General features: G+C 50.0%; 8 protein-coding genes across 8 annotated transcripts; 3 read left to right on the top strand and 5 right to left on the bottom strand.

Annotated features, from left to right (window-relative positions):
- Window positions 1-985: 985 nt before the first annotated feature.
- Window positions 986-2856, top strand: AKAW2_40862S (uncharacterized protein; the record flags this gene model as incomplete). Its single annotated transcript, XM_041689238.1, has 5 exons — window positions 986-1199; window positions 1252-1456; window positions 1506-2031; window positions 2089-2583; window positions 2635-2856. 5 exons carry the CDS (start codon window positions 986-988, stop codon window positions 2854-2856), a joined length of 1662 nt encoding a protein of 553 aa, XP_041542942.1.
- A 413-nt stretch (window positions 2857-3269) lies between these two features.
- On the top strand, window positions 3270-4749 carry AKAW2_40863S (uncharacterized protein; the record flags this gene model as incomplete). The annotated part of the gene is made up of 2 exons (XM_041689239.1): window positions 3270-3409; window positions 3456-4749. The coding sequence occupies 2 exons, from the start codon at window positions 3270-3272 to the stop codon at window positions 4747-4749; spliced, it is 1434 nt and encodes a 477-aa protein (XP_041542943.1).
- Window positions 4750-4919: 170 nt separating this feature from the next.
- Window positions 4920-5390, bottom strand: AKAW2_40864A (uncharacterized protein; the record flags this gene model as incomplete). Its single annotated transcript, XM_041689240.1, has 1 exon — window positions 4920-5390. The coding sequence occupies one exon, from the start codon at window positions 5388-5390 to the stop codon at window positions 4920-4922; it is 471 nt and encodes a 156-aa protein (XP_041542944.1).
- Window positions 5391-6350: 960 nt separating this feature from the next.
- On the bottom strand, window positions 6351-7301 carry AKAW2_40865A (uncharacterized protein; the record flags this gene model as incomplete). Its single annotated transcript, XM_041689241.1, has 1 exon — window positions 6351-7301. One exon carries the CDS (start codon window positions 7299-7301, stop codon window positions 6351-6353), a length of 951 nt encoding a protein of 316 aa, XP_041542945.1.
- A 394-nt stretch (window positions 7302-7695) lies between these two features.
- AKAW2_40866A (uncharacterized protein) lies at window positions 7696-9467 on the bottom strand (the record flags this gene model as incomplete). Its single annotated transcript, XM_041689242.1, has 3 exons — window positions 7696-8363; window positions 8764-8903; window positions 8947-9467. The coding sequence occupies 3 exons, from the start codon at window positions 9465-9467 to the stop codon at window positions 7696-7698; spliced, it is 1329 nt and encodes a 442-aa protein (XP_041542946.1).
- A 796-nt stretch (window positions 9468-10263) lies between these two features.
- Window positions 10264-12147, bottom strand: AKAW2_40867A (cation:proton antiporter; the record flags this gene model as incomplete). The annotated part of the gene is made up of 3 exons (XM_041689243.1): window positions 10264-10965; window positions 11012-11844; window positions 11892-12147. The coding sequence occupies 3 exons, from the start codon at window positions 12145-12147 to the stop codon at window positions 10264-10266; spliced, it is 1791 nt and encodes a 596-aa protein (XP_041542947.1).
- A 1544-nt stretch (window positions 12148-13691) lies between these two features.
- Window positions 13692-13877, top strand: AKAW2_40868S (uncharacterized protein; the record flags this gene model as incomplete). The annotated part of the gene is made up of 1 exon (XM_041689244.1): window positions 13692-13877. One exon carries the CDS (start codon window positions 13692-13694, stop codon window positions 13875-13877), a length of 186 nt encoding a protein of 61 aa, XP_041542948.1.
- A 373-nt stretch (window positions 13878-14250) lies between these two features.
- On the bottom strand, window positions 14251-20054 carry AKAW2_40869A (putative DEAD/DEAH box helicase; the record flags this gene model as incomplete). Its single annotated transcript, XM_041689245.1, has 4 exons — window positions 14251-17350; window positions 17410-19235; window positions 19285-19945; window positions 20026-20054. The coding sequence occupies 4 exons, from the start codon at window positions 20052-20054 to the stop codon at window positions 14251-14253; spliced, it is 5616 nt and encodes a 1871-aa protein (XP_041542949.1).
- Between the last annotated feature and the right edge of the window lie 280 nt (window positions 20055-20334).

Here is a 20334-nt window from a genome sequence, read left to right on the forward strand (position 1 = left end):
CAGATACTACACTCTATTATTCCATTAATGCGGAAACCATTTTGTTCGTCCTTCGACAATTACGACATGCACCCTGAGATGTATTAGCCCAAGGCTGCTAGCGCCTTTCATCAACGAAAAGTAAGATGGGAATCGTCCCGTCATCCGGGATTATGGGAATAACTATTGACACACTTATGCAGCCACCCTGGGTCTCAGTTGCGGTGTGCAATGACATTGCAGTACCATGACAAGCCTCCTGCACCCGTCACTTCAGCTGAAACGGAAGCTGAGTCAAGTGTTCAGGCCGCGTTCTCCGAAACTCATCACGCAGTAGCCGCTGCATTACCGATCCTGGGAATTTTACCATGACCCTAGAAATGCTTAGTCTTATTGACTGAATATACCAGCATAAGAGATCATTGGATAGATGTAGCCTGCCCAAGAATTGATTTGCGGCAGGTATGTTGCCTGCGAGTGGTATTCTTTCAAAAAGAACCCTCACCGGTGCATAATTCACCTTCAGATCTTCAAACAATCTATTCCAAATCATCGTGATCGAACTTTCGTGACGAGGTCATTAGGATTCTGGCATGCAGACGAGCCCGGGAGCGGCGATCTCTATGGATCTGACTTCCATGACACTGTGCTTGTGCTGGCCTCGCTCGGGTTTCCGCAACAGGCAAAGCCTGTCAAGGATTACCCTTCCATACTCATCTGCAAGATGCATATGGCGCTAATTATGTATTAGAAGCACACTTGAACACCAGCTCAGCTACTAGCGCTTCTGCCCCCGCCCCCGCCCCTTTCAATTGTAAGGATGCCCTATAGCTCGGAACATAAAGCGCACTAACCGGCTCGGTATGGCTTGCCGTCTTTCAGTGTGAGCCAAGATCTACTTAGCGTTCCTATTTCGCAGGTAGACATATATCCGTCCATCACCACCTCGTTCAAACGGCACACGTGCATTCCCCTGTTTGACTCACCATCAACCTACGCACCAGCTATGTCCAGTCCATCGCCTTCCAGTGATCAACCTCAATCTCGCAATCGTCCTGGCTCTGCATGCGCGGAATGCCGTCGCCGAAAGATGCGTTGTGACGGGAAGCATCCTCAATGCATTAATTGTTCTAACGCGGGCATAACATGTGTCTTTAACCCGCAGCCTTCCCGCCGGGGTCCCAAGAAAGGCCATCTGAAAACCTTGCAGGTGCGCATCGGTGAGTAGTATGCTCTACTCTGTAAAATATCAACAGAGACTTATGTGAATAGCGAATCTCGAGAATATACTGTTTGGACAGACACAAGATCCCGTGTCCGCAGACACATCCACAAACGGTGATGTTGCTGCGCAACCCACAGTGCATGGCTGGAATGGGGAGCCCCAGTTAAATGTACTTCTCAACGAGTTCAACGCCCCAGCGGGGGCACCAAGCGTAGGGTCAGTGCCGGTTTCGGACTTATTACATGCCGAACTGTAGGTATCATGATTCCTTTTTTTCGTGCTGTTGTGCTGAGCAAGCAAGTGACCAGTTGTATTTTGATCGTGCACACGCTTTCGTTCCCATTCTCAACGCACGGCGCTACCTTTCCTGGACCCGGAATTCCAACAAGTCTGTATCGAGAAGATGCTTGCAGTACGCCATGTGGACGATAACTACATCCATGTCCGTCCAGCTGGAGCATCTATGCGAGCCCCTGTACCAGTCTGTTCGGCAGCTCCTAGGCTATCTACAACTAGTAGATGGTGATTCCGAGGTTGACCAGATAGAGCATGTTCAGGCTTTACTGATACTTGCTGTTTACGAATTCACTCACCATAACTTCCGTCGCGGGTGGGTGAGCGCCGGTCAGGGCATCCGACTTGTGCAGCTGATGGACCTGCACAAGCTTGATCTTGATAAGGCGAACAATACAGGATCTCACCAAGCGAGTACATTGGAGGATCTCGTCTGTGCGGAGGAGAAGCGTCGCGTCTTCTGGGTAGCGTACATTCTGGACCGACTTATCTCTTTGAGACATGAGAGCCCGTTGACCTTTGACGAGCGAACTGTATGTCATGACAGTCGATGCTCTGATTGCCGGCGTACCTAGCTGATAGTCCGACAGATTGCAACCCGACTGCCCGCCACAGAGGAGACGTTCCAGACAGGTCAATTAAGCCAGATGACTGGTTTCCTCTCGAAAACCATAATTGAAGATAGACCCCTACTCAAAGCAGAGCTTTCGGAAATGGTCATCCTAGCCTCACTTTGTGGGAAAACAGTATTGCACCGACAGCAGGCAGTCGCCGAGCAAGCTGACTGCGGCATATCCAACAGCTTCTGGGAGCGACATCGCTGGCTAGATGCTGTACTAATCAAGAAGAGTCGGACCATCTCGGCAGTCCAGCCAGTAACGCCCACTCTGCCAGCCGAACCGGTGTCTCTCACCCCCAATCTTATGATACAATCGGCTATTCTATACCACTGTATGACGCTGGAACTACTGGCTCGCGCGACTGAGAATAGCGAGACGCTGCGGCAATGTCGACAGCGGGCACTCCTGACTGTACAGGAGATTATCCGACTGACAGAGGCAGTGTTACAGCTGAGTTATTTCGAGGTGAATTGCAAAGCTCTCTTTCTTTTCGCTAGCTGTACTGATATACGATAGATTTCCCCGTTCACACCGCTTCCCATACTTCTCTGCGCCCAAGTGCTCATGATGTATCAAGAAACAGATGCCTCGTGCGTGCTGCAGCTGCAGGAAGTTTTAGGTATAGTGCAAAATTTGGCGAATAATAATTATCTTTGCCGGGAGTGGGTTAATCAACACTCTGATCTGTTTGATCTCGAACCCGACTTTGTCCTTGCTGAGGCGGAGAGCCATGGTTAAGTTCGTCGATATTGTACATACATTCTCTATGGAAAGATGCTCAGCCTTATACGCTACGAGACTCGGAAAGCTCGCTTGGGTTGGCCTTGTGACGTGCACTACCATGACGAAAATGGCTCACGGTGAATGAGCAGCCAATGAAGGTAGTTGAGGCGTGGGACTGCCGGATCACGAAAGAGATCGGCTCAATAATGGGCTTCGATGGGGGTGGTCAGGCGGCTTCATCCGCCTATAATATACCTGGTATACCCCGGATCCGCAGCGCCGGTAGATGAAGCTGTGAGATTGCCGTGTGCGGCGGGCTGATGCTTTAGCCGCGGAAACGAGACTCGGCAAGCAACCGTCTTATCAGATCAACTTTAATAAGGCTTGGTTGAATCGATCGATCCACCTTGTGCTTCTCATGGGTAGTCATGGCGTGCCAGGAGATAGAAGTAGAAATGCCTGATCGCTCCCGGTCGGCGGCTGAGCAGGTGTCATCCTTGCCGCAGAATGCGGACCGGGCTTTGGATAGCAGGAGTGAGCCTGTTCCTGAACCGGTCTATCCCCAATGGTAAGCTCACCAACCTACAAGAGGGTCAACGCTTCTGACAACCAAGGCACTATGTCGCCGTTGTGGCAGCCGGGTTCATCGTGATGATCACGACCTGCGCTTTCGTGTTCTCCTTTGGAGTCTACCAATCCCTCTATGAAGAGATGGCCCGCGAACCGAACACTCCTTTTACCGGAAGCACGACTGCGCTCATCGACCTGATCGGCACACTGGCCATTGCGTTAATGTCGATGGCCGGCCCTTTCGCCATGTCCTGGGCGAAGCTCTTCTCCCCACAAGCCGTGATCATCGCCGGCGGCTGGGTATTCGGCATCGCCTACATCCTCGCCAGTTTCAGCAAGGCTCTATGGCACTTTGCTCTGACACAGGGCTTACTCCTGGGCATTGGCACCTGCATGGCCTACGTTCCCACCATGGCGGTCGCCCCAACCTGGTTCAGCAAACGTCGCGGCCTCGCCATGGGCATCATCATCTCGGGGACCGGCGTGGGGGGCATGATCTGGCCGCCTGCACTACGGGCCATGATCTCCCATGTGGGCTTCCGCAACGCCCTGCGCATCTCAGGCTGCATCTCACTCACTACTGTCACCGCCGCAGGCAGCATCCTGCGCTGGGAGCCCAAATTCCACGAACAAGTCAAACTGCAAACAGCCGGATCATCCAGCAGCCGCTCCCACCCTCGTGCCAAATGGATTCGACTCTTCTCCGTCCCGCTCGTCAACTGGCGTGTAGCCCGCTCCAAACGCTTCACAGCCCAAGCCCTCGGCTGTTTCCTCCAGTCCGCCGGCTACTCCACGCCGCTCTTCTTCTACGCCGCATACGCCCAAGCCCTGGGCTACAGCGCCACGACAGCAGCCAACTTCATCACGCTAAGCAACGCATCAAACTTTGTCTCCCGTATCATCATCGGCTACGCAGCCGACAAGCTCGGCAGGATTAATGCCCTCGCGGCCACGACACTGCTCAGCGCCGTCGCCGTCTTCGCCTTCTGGCTGCCTTCGTCGCTGGTCTCGAGCGCCGCGGCACACGGACTCTTCATCGTCTTCACGATCCTGTACGGTGCCTTTGCTAGCGCGTATATCTCCCTCTTCCCCGCATCGCTGGTGGAGCTCTTCGGCGTGCAGCATTTCACTAGCGTCAATGGGGCGCTGTATCTGGTGCGGGGGGTCGGGGCGTTGCTTGGCACGCCGCTGACGGGGCTGTTGATTCCACGAGGCTCCGCCCTGACAGAGTCGGGGATATATGAGCGGGCTGCTATTACAGTGGGTGTGTTGTTGTTCGCTGCGACGGTGGCATGTTTCTGGGTACGAGCTGAAGTACATGGGAAGTGGCGGGTGTAGCTGCCTCAGCAGATGATAGTAATTAAATCGATGATAAATAAGTAACATTACAATCATAGAATTGAACCGAACCGAACCGAATCGAATCGAAATAAATAGAATACATTCAACCCGAAACCATCCCCCCAACCATCATGTCCATATCATACCCATATCAATAAATCCATGAATTAAAACCCCCCCAAAACAGCCCCACACAAAACCATCCCCAACATCCCCAGTCCAACCTTACTAACCCCAACCTGCTTCATCGGCACAGCCGCCGACGACCCCGTCTCACTCGCCGCACTGCCCGTACTCGTCCCCGTCTTCGTAGAGGATCCAGTAGCCTTCGTCCCCGTCACGCTCGCCGTCGCCGTCGCAGTCAAGTTACCGGAGCAGAAAGGGTCCTCGACCGCCCCGTTGGACTGAATGCAAGACAGAAGCTCCTTGACGTCCTGACCTTGGGCCAGACAGTAGATTCCGCAGTCGTTGTCGTATTTGGTTGGGCTGGCGGGCGAACAGCATTTGTCCATGATGGCGCTCGCGTTGTTGGTGTTGGGGAGGGCGCATGCTGCGTCTTGCACGGGGAGGACGTACAGGTTGCCCGTGGAGGTGCATGTGCTGGCGGAGGTGGTGGCTGTGGCGGTTGTGGTGGACATTTTGTTTTTTTCTTTTTGGCTCTTCGGAGAGGGTGTGATTTGATAGTAGAGAGAGAGTTTGTGTTTGTGGAACGAGTGTCTGTTGTTTGTAGATGTGGATGTAGATAACAACGAAACGAGTGTTGTTTGCGTAGTTAGGTGAGTGAGAAAGAGAAAAGGTGAAAGAAAGAAAAAGCGAGAACAAAGGTAAGGTACTAATAAGTAAATAAATATCTCTCACCTCCGGATTTTCCCAACAGCTACAAATCCCAAACAGGAGACCCCAAGCCACCAAGACCCTTGGCAGACCCACCAGACCCTATATTTATCAGCGGCGATACACGGCAATACCGGCCGTAGGGCCCCGTAACTGACTAGAATACGGGGCCCATCAGGCAATGCAGGTTTCAGGTGTAGCCAATCAGAGTGTATGAAACGCGGGATCGCACCCCGGGATTACTAGATCGGGGGGAAAGTTCAATCCACGTAGGGGGATCCGAGCTGGCCATTGTCCATCGGGTGACGTGGTTCATTCAGGTTTGGTTTTTTTTTTCCTTGTGGGATCGGTTTATTGGATGCTTGCATTAATTAATATGAATATTATTGCATTGATTTGTTGTTTTTTTGGGGGGGAGTGCTTTGGTTTGATTGGGGATGTTTCAGTTTGTTACTTACAGTAATGCAACTTTTCTTGAGTGAGGGTATTGCAGTGGCATGAATGTACTCTGTAGCAGTGTAGCCGATGATGGATTAATTTTAGTATTATGCTATCGATGGAGCTATTCATCATCCATTCCATTCCATTCCATTCATTCCTTCCATCCATCCATCCATCTCCCTCTGACATTCACGTCATATCCATGGTCAAATGCAAAGTACCCCGTACTGTGTAATGCATCTGCATCTGCACTGCACTACAACTACACACATCACATCCCCCATCGCGTACCTGCACCTCCCCATCACCCCTTAAACACTACACTACACTGCACCATCAACCTCGCTCTTCACCCTCTCCAACACCTCCCTCGCCCATCTCTCCCTCCTCAGCAACTCCCCATTACACACAACCGGCAACCCGAGCACCTCATTTGCATGACAATCCGAAAACACAGGCCCTATTACCCCCCGCTCCCGACAAATTTGAACCGCATTCTCCAATAAATTCCTCCCCACCCCGATTCCCCGAAGATGTTGCTGCACAGTCCATGCTCGGATGACGCCAACAACTGGCTGGCAGGACCCTGTTCCTGGACTTGAAGGAGTATACTGCTGCTGGTACTGGTAGAGCTGTTCCCGTACCACCGCATCCCGCACATGGCCCCAGAGTTCTTCCTCAGTGTGTATGATCCGCAGGACGAGCGTGCCGATCACCCGGTCTTGGTATTTCGTTACGAACATAATATCTCCTCTTCCCTTCTCGTCTTCTTCGTGTTTTTCTGCGTTGTGGAGATCTTTCCGCATGGGGGTACTATATCCCACTTTAGATGTAGAAAACGACGACGACGACGATGACGCAAGTCGAGATGGTGAAGGTGATTGCTCTCTCCGCCGATGCTTATACCTCGTCCCTCCCCTCCATAACCACACCCAGGTTCCCGTACGGCCTGCTTTCTCTAGGTATGGGTGTGTTGTGTGCGCCGCGGCGAGGAGATACAACATGATGCAGGCGGGCCAGATGATGAGTAGGAGGTACGGCCAGGTATCTTCTCCGGTGGTGGTGGTGGTGGTGCCGAGAGTGCGAGTGAAGAAGTAGGTTATGATGAGGGAGAAGGTAAGGCAGGAGAGCATGGCCGGATGGGTGAGCATGGAGCGGGCGGCGAGTTGGCGTTGTTGGGCGATGCTGTCTGCTATGAGGTGCAGGGAGGCGATTTGGTCGGCTTCGGTAGTGGTGAGGGAGGTTGTAAGGGGGTTGTTTGTGCTGCTAGACATCTTGATCTTGTGTGTGAACTGGGTTTGGGGATGTGGGTGTTGGTATGAGAGAGGTTGTTTTGGGAGGTGGTTGGTGAGGTGAGAGAAGTATACAGGTGGGATGTGGTGAGTGAAAACATACTGACGCAGGTAATGAAATGCTATCTATGCTTTTTTTTTTCACCGTGTTACTGGTTGAGTGTACATTGCAAACATTTATCGCATTTGATTTTAGAAGAACTAAACTAATGCTTCGCAGTATACTTTTGCGGAAAGATTCAAATTGCAAACTTTTTATCGCATACTCTTGTCCAAAATGCTACCGTGCTGGCGATTGCTTGTTGGACTTCTTGTTCCCTTTCCAGCTAGCTATCACCCCCCGGAACTACCTGAACGCATCTCAATCACCGTTCCTCTACGTTCCATCCCGCTTCGGCCCCTGCTCCTGTTCAGAGGCTGTGACCCTGGGTGTGCGTGTAGGTTCCTCGCCAGACAAATACTCCAGAGTCAGACGCTTCGTCTCTGGAATAAGCAACGAGGTTAAGCACCCGCACAGCATGAACAGTGCAAATATCTGCATTACATGATTGAGCCACGGCGTATCGGACGAGTTAACGCCTTCCTTCGCTCCTCGATGCGCCAGCGGTCCGAATACACACTGCGCAATGATGGCACCAATCTTTCCAGAAGCAGCACTGATCCCATGCGAGGTTGATCGATACCGCGTAGGGAAGCACTCCCCTGGCACAATGAACGTAGTGGCGTTAGGCCCAAAGTTGAAGAAGAATTGTGCCACCACGTACAATGCCAATAATCCGTTGTCGGACCTCTTCAGCGGCTCATACGCGAACCCGATGATGATAAATATGATGGTCAATATCACAAATCCGGTAATCTGGATTGGCTTGCGGCCCAGCCGGTCGACTGTTGCAACCGTCACCCAGTATCCTGGAATGGCTCCAGCACAGATCAAGATCAGGTTGCCCACAGCGTTGCGGTAGAAGTACTCATATACAGTACTCCCACCGTTCCAGCCGATGGCTGTCAGAATGATGGAATTGTTAAGACCAAGCCCGTAAAAGGCTATAAAGTCAGCTCGTTACAGTCAAAGTGGAGTATACTGACCGACGTCAAGGAAGAACCACGAGCCTGCAGTACCAAGCAATACCTTGCCATGCTTCCAAGTGGTGAAATGCGAACGAAAGTCCGACCAACTTGCTTTTGGAGTCACTAATCTGATATCGGCGCTTTGAAGCACAGCTACCCGTTTGACCTCGTCAGGATGACCTTCGTGTTTCCCCAGAATGTAAGCTTCAACATCTTTATCCGCTTTTAGTAAATCTCTGGCGACATCAAAGGTGTAGCGGGGTTTCAGGGATGGTTAAACGATAATAAAGCGCAAGACAAGCCGGAACCGCTCCGAACCCAATGACGACCCGCCACATTTTATCCACGGCCAGCTGACAGACTCCACTGCATTTACTCACGGAGGCTGCAGACTCCAGGGAGCCTTTGAAACCTACCGTCACAATTAGCGCGACAATTGCAGCAGCAAACTGTCCAAAGCCTTGCATGGCAAAGACGGCTCCCATCATGGCACCTCGATGTTTTGTATTCGCGAACCTAATCGGTTAGCTGTGTAAAGTTGTACAGAATAAGAACATACTCTGAAGTTATGATTGAAGATAATGGATAGTCACCACCAATACCGATACCCATCACTGTACGCCAGAAGACCAAAAGGCCCGTGATGGACACTGCAGGAGAATTCGAGGACAAGCACTGTGCCAATGTAGCCAATATGATGATGATCAGCTCAATCCCGTACATGCGCTTGCGACCGACAATATCTGCCAACCATCCAAAGAACAACTGGCCGACGACGGTACCAGCCGAGGTGGAGACCTTGATGGCAGTGTCCGAGCTGTATGGGATCTTGCCAGGGCGGTTGGTCGCGTGTTCCCAAAAGACAACACCAAGCATGCTTGAGCAGAGGTTGATGGCGAAGATATCGTAGGAGTCGGTGAAGAAGCCCACCCCGGCTACAACGACCGCACGAGCGTGACGCCATCCGAACGGGGCGTCGTCGATGCGTGCGAGGGCTAATCGACGACGCTCGTTGGGGTCCTCCACATGAGAAAGGTCAACATTGTAGTTGGGAAACGCGGCCGTGTCAGGGGCAGCCATATCATTCCAACAAGGCGTCACAAGGGGTATGTCCTGCAAGAATATATGAAAGTGTTAGTGGTCTGCATAGATCATGAAGATGGGAAGGTTGTTGGATAGTGCAGATCATGCTTATAATACTTACCTATGTCTTTCTTTGAGTTCCAGACGCTCCCTCAAGCTTCCACCTCCGTTCACTCGTCTGTATATGGCATCTTTAGGAAGGAAGTCAATGGTGTCTGAAGTGACAGCAACACTCGGACAGACCGATATGGGAGGAGATGGATACCAGTCAGCCGGGCACGTGGGGTTTATCAACCTGCCTGGGCTGGAAGCATCCATGGATCAATTCCATCGGACGGTCTGGAGTTTCTGTAGCTCAACTGAGGTTAACTTTAATTCAGCCCGAAGTCATCTGGATGTCTCCAAGCTCCTGTGGGCTGACATCATAAGACATCATCTTACAGTGTCTCTGAATGGAGTCAAGCCACAAATCGCCTAAGATATCAAAGCATGTGAAGATGGCTCCCGCTTCTGACAGCACCTGATGCAAACTTTCCATGTAGATGGTAGAAGCTCAGGTTGATATGCAACTCTAGTATCCGGACATGCGTGTCTGGTTTAGCTTTAGTCATGATATGGACCGGCAGTAGTAGGATACGTTGGTTTGTTGAGAAAGACAGACAGCGAAGCAATATGTATTAACACGTGACGAACGCAAAGAAACCCCCTAATCAGACACACTACACCGCATAGACTATACTAGTTCAATTACATCGCTTCAAGCTGTTTTGAATTTTGCATTCTTTTCTTAGCGTTAGACTCCCCAAACCCCCAAAGGATCCGCGCCTAAAGATCCCCGAGCTTGTTGCAGCTTTTTCACTCGTTTAACTATGGTTCCAACCGAGATAGGCCCCACCAGCGTGCAGATCGAAATTGCCCAAATAACTACCAGATATATCTCCGAGACATCGCCATTAGATCCACTGGAGAACATCCCCTGGCTCTCCGCGAGGGAAGCAATGAGGTAGCCAACCTCACCTCGGGCAACCATTGCCAACCCGAGGATGAACGGTGGATAGAGCGATTTCGGCTTGGGAGGGAGGGACATGGTACTGCTGGGATTGGATGAAGTGGGTTGAGGTTCTGTTTCAGAGACAGGCTCATTGCGGTTGGGGTTTGGGAGATTTCCCTTGTGTTCATCCGAGTTTCTAGCATCTGCATTTTGATCAAGCTGTTCTGTACGAACTGCAGATTGGCGTCTAGGGCGAGTATCCTTCTCCTTTGACTTCTTCTTTTTCTTGTTTTCGCCTTTACGAGAAGTACAGGAGAAGAGGGCCCAAGAGAATGGTTTCCTAAGAGTAAACAGCAGAGTTGTTGTCGAAGGTAGCGAGAAACGAACGAGCCATAGACCGGTGACCATCTTTCCAAACATCATGAGAATGGCGTAAATGATACCACGCCATACAACGTCTCCGCGGAACATCTTAGTTATAGGTATAGCAAACCCGATGGAAGCCTGTGCATGTTAGAGGTAGATAATAGCCACCGGGGATAAGACTTACGAAGAACAATGGAATCAATATTCGATTCACGGGCTCTTTATAGTACTTCTCATACACTTCTATACCGGTCGGCACTTTTTCATCTGGATTGTATGAAGGTTCCTGCGGCGTGCTTGGAGTATTGCTGTTTGAACGATCCTGAGGTGTAGACTGTTCAGAAGTAGTCCGCTCAACTAGCACGCCAGGCTCGGACTGTGAAATGTCGCGATCCGTGTTAGTGTTCAGAATATGGCTATCATCAGCCAACCCATCAAACCAAGAAACAATCACGCCCGCAAGATACGCAGCAAATAGGCTGGAGGTCCCTGCATAGGTAGCGCCCGCAACAAGCCCCACCAGCACAGATGTCTGCGCAAGGAAAGCAAATTGCATAGATCCCATAAATTGCGGCAGATGATCTCTCATAGTGAGAGCTTTTTGCAGAGTCGGCTTCAGACAGAATGCGCATAGGATGAAGACACCTAACCCAAAGCCGATAGAGACAAACAAGGGTCGGACCACAGTGACGGCGTTGAACGAAGAGGTACCACCGCCGAGATTTGAGATGATTTGAACCATGACAAGGCCAACAACATCATCTAACATAGCAGCACTGGTAGTGACAGTACCAAGACGTGTCGGGATTAGGTTGGTGGTTGATAGTATGGTGAAGGTGGTGCCAAGACTGGTTGCGCTGAGAGAGGCGCCTGCAGCGAAGGCCTGAAGGGGGCTGGCGGAGACCAGCTTCACCAAGATGAACGATAAGCCCATGGGGACCCCGATCCCAGTGAGGGCAACACATAGCGAAATGACGAGGTTGGCTCTCATCGATTGGATTGAGGTTGATAGACCACCTACTTGAGTGAGTCATGGATCATTCCCCTGGACCAAAGAGACTCACCTTCATACACCAGCATAATAAGCCCAATATAGCCCAGTTGCTGGATTACTCTTTCAGTCTCCGTGTCCAGCCATTTTGCCCCGGGGGTCCCCCAGAGAATACCGACGAACAGTTGACCGATCAGTCCACAGTACAGTAGCTTATCGAGACAGACATTGATGAGGTTCAAGACCACCAAGAGTCCAGCCTGATTGAGAAGAGTCGAGATACTTGGCTCATGGTACGCAAAAGCTGCGTCCGACCCACTGCTAGCCATATTGACCCCACGGAATGCAAGAAGTTCATGGATGTTGTTTCAATTTCGGATGCCGCTGATTGCAGATCGTGCTGGCCGGTGATTACTAATCTACTCCCCGATCGATTTTCTGCAGTCAAACAAATGTTTAACACTTTACACTGCAGTTGGATATAGCCATATCTTATGCAGAGAGAGCAGTCGGAGATAGTTACCAAATTCTGGTTTACTCATAGCCCGCGCTGTGAGTACTCCGACCCAACTATAATGCACTCACTAACCCACCCGTCAGGAGGCCTGAGGTCTCAGCTCCTGTATTGATCCACCGATGCATGGTGCTGGGAATATTTCTCCCTAGCAGATAATTGATTATAATTAGTACTGGATGCTCTCGTGTGTTTGTATCTGAAACCTTTGAGCACGGCTCGATAGGCGATTTGCCCGAAGTGCATATTATTAGCACATGCAAAACAACCCCGAAGCCGTTCATAGCAGTATGCAAAGAAAGCATCAAAAATCAGCAATTCTATGCATTAGCCAAACCTTCTGTAATTAAGTGACAGCAGCAATTGTCGATCACTCCTATCAGCCAGGAAAGCTACAATTCCAGCGATGGACCAAGCACCTGTCTGGAAACAACAACCTCGGCACACGACAACGCAGGCATGCATGCATAACGTTGATGCATAAACCCAATTCAACCTAATCATCCAAGAATTAGTCAAATAGAGCAATGCTAATGAAGAAGCAAGTAAAAATAGAATTGCGGAAGCGTTTCATCCCAGCCGCAAGATCGACACCGGCGTCGCATCCAAGTCTGGCTGGAACCCTCGGAAGAGAACCGACCACTCCATCATTCTCCAACGGAGGTTACAGATAGAAAGCGAGATAGGAACACCCGTTCATAAGTTTTGCTTCTTCTTCTTTTTCAGTCCCTCTCGCAAGTATTACTCTACATGTCTAGTCAGTTAGTTTATATACGGATGAATCTCCGAAGTGCAAAGAAAAGACAAATCAAGCCAAGCCCGGTTTGATCATGATTTAGGGTACGGTACCTCGGAACCTCAAAATTGAGTCGAACGGTTCGACTCAAGCAGATCACCCGACCACCCACCCCCCTTCTGTCTACCACAGTATAGACTAGGACTGTCCTCCGATCACTTTTCCCGACATTTAGATCGAGGGAGAAGTCGATCCTTTCCGGATATTGAACCATAAGCTCCAGTCCGCGGTATCAGATCTCAGACGCACGCACGCCCCTGACCCCTACCTAGTACCGTTCTACATACTAACTTATGCTGTGAACTGAATTCTCACGCTTTCGAGCGAGGATGGAAAAAAGGTATATAATCGTCTTCAATTCCTGCCCCAGATCTTCTGTTTTTCATCCAGCATCTCAAGCAAGCAATCCTTCCTTTATCCATCCATCCATCTTTCGTTCGTTCTATTCACATTCCCTCATTAGGGTATGTTCTTCTCTCTCTATCCTACTTCCTCAATCTTTGAGAAAATTGAACAGATACAGCTAACACTATGCTCACAGAATCTTATTCTCCTCAATCAAAATGCAGTTCACTCTCATCACCGCTTTCGCCACTGCCTTCCTGGCCTCCTTCGTGGCCGCTAACCCTGCTCCCGCCCCGGCTCCCTTCGAGATCGGTATCGGTGCCAACGCTGCCGCTAACGCCGCTGCTGAGGTCGCTGCCAACGCTGGTCTCGGTGCCGGTGCTGGTATCCACTTCAAGGCTTAAGTGGGTTCATTGGGGTGAGTGGAATTTACATACTTGGGGTTCTTGTATTAAGCTAATTGTTGGTGTTGTACATGGACAGGGTTCTCTGTTGACCACGATATTATTATTCAAGTACCTGCTGTGCTGGTATACTGGATGGATGGGATAAGGTTGAATTTGTTGGTATTTTTGTATTTAGTCGGTGTCGGGATAATATGATAATGTTTTGTTGATTGCTTTTGTATCTGCTGTAATCTAACTAAGAAACATTCTTCATCTTAACGACTCTTCCGACTGGTCGCACCAAAGACTTGATTAATGGACGGAAAAATCACACATATCCAACTACATTCTAGCCCAACCCTTCCTAGTATGCCCCAAACCTACCCGCTGTTTATGCCCACATGGCCTTGAACTTCTCATTGAACTCAGCTTGAAGCATTCTGAACGCCCTCAAGACTTGCAAAAATCCCTGCTCAGTATCACTCGGTAAAGTGGAGGAAGTGGGATTGTTAGTGGCCTTTGCATTTTCCTCTCTCTCGGGTACCTTGTTCTCACTTTCTTCATCGTCATTCAACTCATCTTCCCAGCTGTCTGCTACCTTCGCTTTCTTTGGATTGGCGGATGCCGAAGTGAGCGGGGGCTTGGTTGTGGCTTGCATCCGGACTTGGGGTAAATGGGCTGATTTCGCGGCTGTCCCTGGCAGGGGATCGTTTGCATCATAAGCACTATCATCCAAGTCGATCTCGTGCACATCACCACTACCAGCCACATCCAACAAGTCCAGGTCAATGCTTGGGGACAGCTTGAGATAGTTCTCGAAATCAGTGACAATGGTGGCAAGGACCAGGGAAAAGTCGTTCAGGAGAAACCAGATATCACCCCTGCGGATCATATTTCCCTTCTCCAATGCCTTTACATTTCCGTGTTTGAAGAAATCATATAGATACGCATTGAGTGGAAGTTTGCCCTCTTCCGGGTAAAGTCCCACATACGGTACCACTGCCTGTTCTAGCCAGACACCGCTGCGGACCTTATTGCAAAGGTCAGATATGCTCCGCCATTTATCGCCATGACCAGAAAGTGCCGCGAATGACGATGTGACTCGGGTCGGAGGAGTAACGGGCAGTGCGTGGCTGATTCCCTCCGGAGATTTGTCGCCACCGCATTTCATTCCTGTCAGCGGGAGAAAACAGCCTGGATCTATGATGTGCTGCTCAACAAAGGTGGTGACATAAGATGTGTAAATATCTTGAGTCTTCTTGTTATGACTGCGCAAGATACTAGCTGCCTCCTTCGGAAGACTTGGAAGAATCACAACAGATGGGGATTTCTTCTCAGAGGTTCGGAGGTTCTCAAGGGCAACTGGAGGTAGATACTTGCGACCGAATAAGTGCGACATAACAAGCATCAATGTGAGTAGAGTTTCTTTGGGTTTCTTGCCGATATTCTTGCACAGACGGTGAAAGTATCCACCGTTGAGGAGCGCATGGAATGCAAAGCTCGAATTTTCGGTGTAGTATAGATGCGATATAGTGCCCGAAAAATTGAGGGGACGACCGCTAGCGTCGAGGAGCTGATTGCGACGGAGGTATTCGATCGAGAACCGCAGGTGATGGAGAACAGTATGTTTGGCCTCTGGCCCTCCCAGGTAAATCCGTGGGCATGAAAGAATCGAGTTGATGGCTTGGACGGCAAAATTAGACCGATTAGACTTCTGAAGCAGAATGAAAAGTCGTAGTACTAGAGTGGTAGACAACGGAAAATGGCCATTCAAGCTTGGAAGCTTCGAGCTGAGTAGACGGTGAATCTTGGAATCCGGAAGACACTGAAAGACCACGTTTCCTAGGAAGTCGAAGCCTCGGCGTCCAGCTCGACCAGCTGCTTGCCGAAATCCAAGCGCCGTTAGAAAGACAGAATCACCGGCGAAGACGACGGTTTTGCATGGCATATTGATACCAAGAGCCAATGTACCTGTGGCGATGACAACCCGGAGGTAGCCCCTGCGGAAGAGCATCTCACAAACCTGTCGGTACTTGCGATTCATACCAGCGTGATGGACACCGATCCCACGCTTCATAGCATCAATCAACCGAGGAGAGACCTGCCGTTTCCGCAGCTCTTGAGCATGTTCCTCAAACTCAGAACCCGCCAGCTTCTTCTTATCAGCTAGGGAAAACCTCGATATTGGCTCATCTGGGTCAAACGATGCGTGCCAACTCGATTCTGCAGACGCAGTCTCACGCATCTGTTCTGCTCTGGACATATTTTCATCTCTGTCTTCAGATCGGCTTTTCCCTTTAACAGGTTTTTTTTGTTTGGGGCGCTTTTCTTCCGACTTCTTCCACTTTTCCCACTCACTAATCTTGCTCGCCCAGCTTGTACTTGAGGACTTCCACCGGGCCTCGGACTGTTCCAGTTCATCAAGAATATGCTGACACATCCTCTCACACTGACTTCGATCATAATTAAAGAAAATAGCTGGTAGGGCGTCTTGGTCATGGAGAGAACAGATCAGGGGCAGTGTTGTGCTGAGAAGTGTGTTATTCACTGCGCGGGGCTCATCTGACTGGCCGAGTTTGCCAGACGATACCTGCACGTTGTCGTTCTTCTCTACATAGCTTCCTCGTGAGAGTTCCGATACAACAGCATCAAATGGAGAGTCTGAGATGTTCATCCAATGTTTCAGTACCAGCTTCAGTTTGACCTCCCACTCCAATATGTTGGCTTTGGATATGACACCTGGCAGCGCGTTTGACGGATCCAACGCCTTATCAAGCGGATAATCTGCTGTTTTGTACTTGTCCATGGCCTTCCAAAGTGTCCAACAGTCACGCGGCTCGAGAGTCAGATCGTCCGGGAATCCACGAGATCGGTTGGTCAGGCTTGCCACAGGATGTATAAAGGACATGTTTGGACAGGCATCGAGGCCGAGTGCAGCTAGATGAGTGACATTCGATAGCCCGTTAAAGATGAAAGTGGATGGAGGTCTGTATTCAAACTTTCTCAAATCCGACCATCTCGTTTTGTGCTCAATCATTTTCAGTTCATGGCCATTTGCATTCTGAGTCAACCTCAACCAGTTACTGAATTCTTCGGGATTACCGACCGTCGCGGAAAGTGCAATGATAGGGCACGGTGCAAGAAGAAGCAATTGCTCCCATACCACTCCATCATCTGATTGTCCAATGCAGTGGATTTCATCGAAAATGATACGCTGAATGCGAGACGCCCACGAGTCCGCATTTGACGGAGCAAGAAGCATAATCTGAAGGATGTGTGGCACTGTGATCAAAATCTGACAGCTAGTTGGGTTGTTGATGCGGTAATCACGGGTATGGATAGCCCAGACAGACTTTCCAGCGTATTTGTAGCTCTTACTGAATCTTGCTTGGACCTCGGCGGCGATCTGGTTAACGAGTGCTTTAGTCGGGGCAACGTACACCAAGACCCCGTCGTCACTGCTCTCGAGGATCTGTTTCATAGCATAGAATCTATTGGACAGTCAGAACTTCGAAGCACACATTGTTATATGCTGCCATAAGGCACTTACGATATGAAAGTCTTTCCTGCACTGGTGGGAGCGACAACGAAAAGACTCGCTTTAGCGTCGATTTGGTCCAAGATATCTCTCTGCCACCGATCAGGTTCAAAATCATGAACACGAGGGTCTGGTGCCGATTCCATATTTCGATCAAAGTATGGACCCGCATGAACAAGCTGAAACTCAACTTGTGACAGGCCCGTTTGCAAGTTGGCGTGCTGTGAAGGTATTGGTGTGAATGAGGATGTAGCTTTTCCTGAACTGTGGCAGGGGATGTCAATACGTGGGAGATTGAGCGCTTTGATAGTTTCTTCAACAAAGCATCGAATGCCGATCGTAATGCCTTGTTTCGCCTTTGAGATCTTAAGAATCAGGAACCATATGAGTGCCACTATCCCCATAGGCTTATTCTTCTCTGTTTCGCACTTGGTTTTCCACAGCTGCGCCAGGGTCATTATGAGATAGGCGAGTATGTCTAGCTCTATCAGACAGTCTCCCTTTCTCTTTAAGCTGTGGAGATACTCGGAAGCATCTTGATATCTCTGGACCAGATTGTCGGCATGCTCGATACCATGGCGTTTAGCTTTCCATGCTTTCAATTGTCTTTCAAGGTTTTTCTCCCGTTGTTCCCGGAAGTGAACTTCTGCCTCCGCTTTAACCGACGCAGATGCGCTGGCCTTTGGTTGTCTTGTCTGTTTTGGGCCATTCTTCGTGGATAGAGAGGTCCTGTCTCTCTCCATAGCTTCAGAGGCCGGATTTTTCCTTGGCAAGACCTTGAGGTTAGTCTTTACAAAAATTGACTCTGGTTTCGCATCTGTGAGACTGGCAGCATACTGCTCAGTTTCGGCCATGAACTTCTGGTTACGGCGAAGAAGCCACTCCGAAGGAGGAATTGCATTCCGCTGACCTAGCAGTCTGCGATGATTATGCCAGTGGCTGATTTCCTGAAAAATTCGCGACACTGCAAGTTCCTTCCCAGCAGCAGATTTGTCAATGGCAAGCGATATCGGCTTGAGATGGCTGTCAAAGTCGGGGTTGTCGAAAGGGAGCACGGCAGTTGCCTTTGTCCGACTAAAAACTTGACACCTGCCCGAACTCCTAGTTTTCTTATTGCTGCTTGCTTTGCTACCGCTAGTTTTGGCTCTCACTTGAAAGCTAGCAATTTCGACGCCACATATGCCTTTCACTAGTGAGGCAAGCAGCGAGAATCTATCCACGACTGATTGGCTGAAGGAGCATTCAAGATCAGACGGACAGATTATTTGCAATTGCATCATCTCAAGAAACAACCGCCCGTCAATCAGATCCGCCACATCACAGGTCAGGGGTCTAGTCCTCATAACCTCATGCCACAACTGTGATGTGATGACACTCCGAAATACTTCAACATATTTTACCAGCAACAATTCACCAGGACGACGGTGTTTGGGATCATACACGCGGTTTTCAAGTTCGCACTCACTCAGAATGATTGTGTGTATCAACAGAGCACGTAGCCCCAACATCTCATTCTCTTCGCGGCAGTCAGAAGTTAGCAGGACACTTGCTGCTAGGACTGTGGCCCACTCTCGCTGAGTGAGAGTGTGATCAGTGGCGCCCAAGATACGCGGGAAATTGCGTAGAGTAGGCTCGACTGAGGAAGGGATAGTGGGGGAAGGTCTTTGAGCACTGGGGCTAGCTTCGACGTGACAATGCACCAGATTGGTTTCAGATATCACTTCTTCTGTATCAGAGTCAGATGATTCCGTATCATCCGCAATGTCCAGGCTAACAGAATCCACGCAGAAAAGATTCTGTGCCCGTTCTGCGGAGCCCTCTAGAACCATAGTAAACACCTATTCAAGGTTAGGTTTAGTCTAATACAGATGAAGACGCTGAGCTCACCTTGGTATCACGACACTCCAAGCTGTTCAACAAAGAGGTATTGAAGCCATGTGCGATAAACCAGTGTATCATCGACCTGAGCGTAACTCTATTCGTCCAAAACGAGGGAAGAGCGCTATCGAAAGTTTCATCACAGCCACTGTCTGAGCTATCTTCTGACAGTACTTTCTCGGGGTCTTCTAGAGCTCTACCAAATGCTCCGTCCTGCCCGCTAGGACTTGACAAGGCACCATCATGACACATGATAAAATAGACCCCCTCCGAAGTAAGATATTCCTCAAAATCAGAGCAGTTGTATGTATCAAAGCATCTCACTTGCATGGATGGGAAAGCCTTAGGAGCATTCTGTTGGAGATGCTGTAAAATGGCTTCACGAGCTAAACGGTACTTCGGCAACGATGATTCATCAGCATGTGGTGGAATAGATGCCCCCGAGTTGTTGCCGAAGAAGACGATGTGAAAATTGCAGTTTCGTTGTCGAAGCTGTGCTAGCAACCGCTCCACGATGTAAGTGGCATGAAGCAGCTGAAAGCCATTGGAGAAATCAAGTTGATCGTCGGCGAAGCAGTGCAAGAGAAGTGAGTCTCCTTCGATGATGAAGAGCTCACTGCCTGCATAGTCGCCAACGAGGTCGACGGTACGGGAGTACAGGCCAGTGTACCTGAGGAGGAAACGTTATCAGACGTGTCCTTGACAACGTGCAACCAAACCTGGCCAGCGATATCTGGATTGGCCACTTACCAAGACAGGAGTTTCTGTGGATCTGCCATCGCGATGGTGTAACCAGGACGTGTATGGGGGAGTAGAACAGATGAGCTGTGAGGACGCGGAAAGAAGAAGTCGAAAGGGCAGATAGGCGCGTATCAGTGATGGCGGGGTACAGGATTGCAACCAATATATAGTATTCACTGGCAGGCCATTCACTGCAAGGCCATGCAAGGCTGTAGGCACCTTCCGAGCGAGCCTCGCAGTGGTTTATCTCTGATCCCTGCTAGTTGTTGTTAGGTCTAGCACTGCCATGCGGGGTGTGGTATCCATGCGCGAACATTG

The sequence above is a fragment of the Aspergillus luchuensis genome, chromosome 4 (genome assembly GCF_016861625.1).
Source record: "Aspergillus luchuensis IFO 4308 DNA, chromosome 4, nearly complete sequence".
In the NCBI taxonomy this organism is placed as follows: Eukaryota; Fungi; Ascomycota; class Eurotiomycetes; order Eurotiales; family Aspergillaceae; genus Aspergillus; species Aspergillus luchuensis.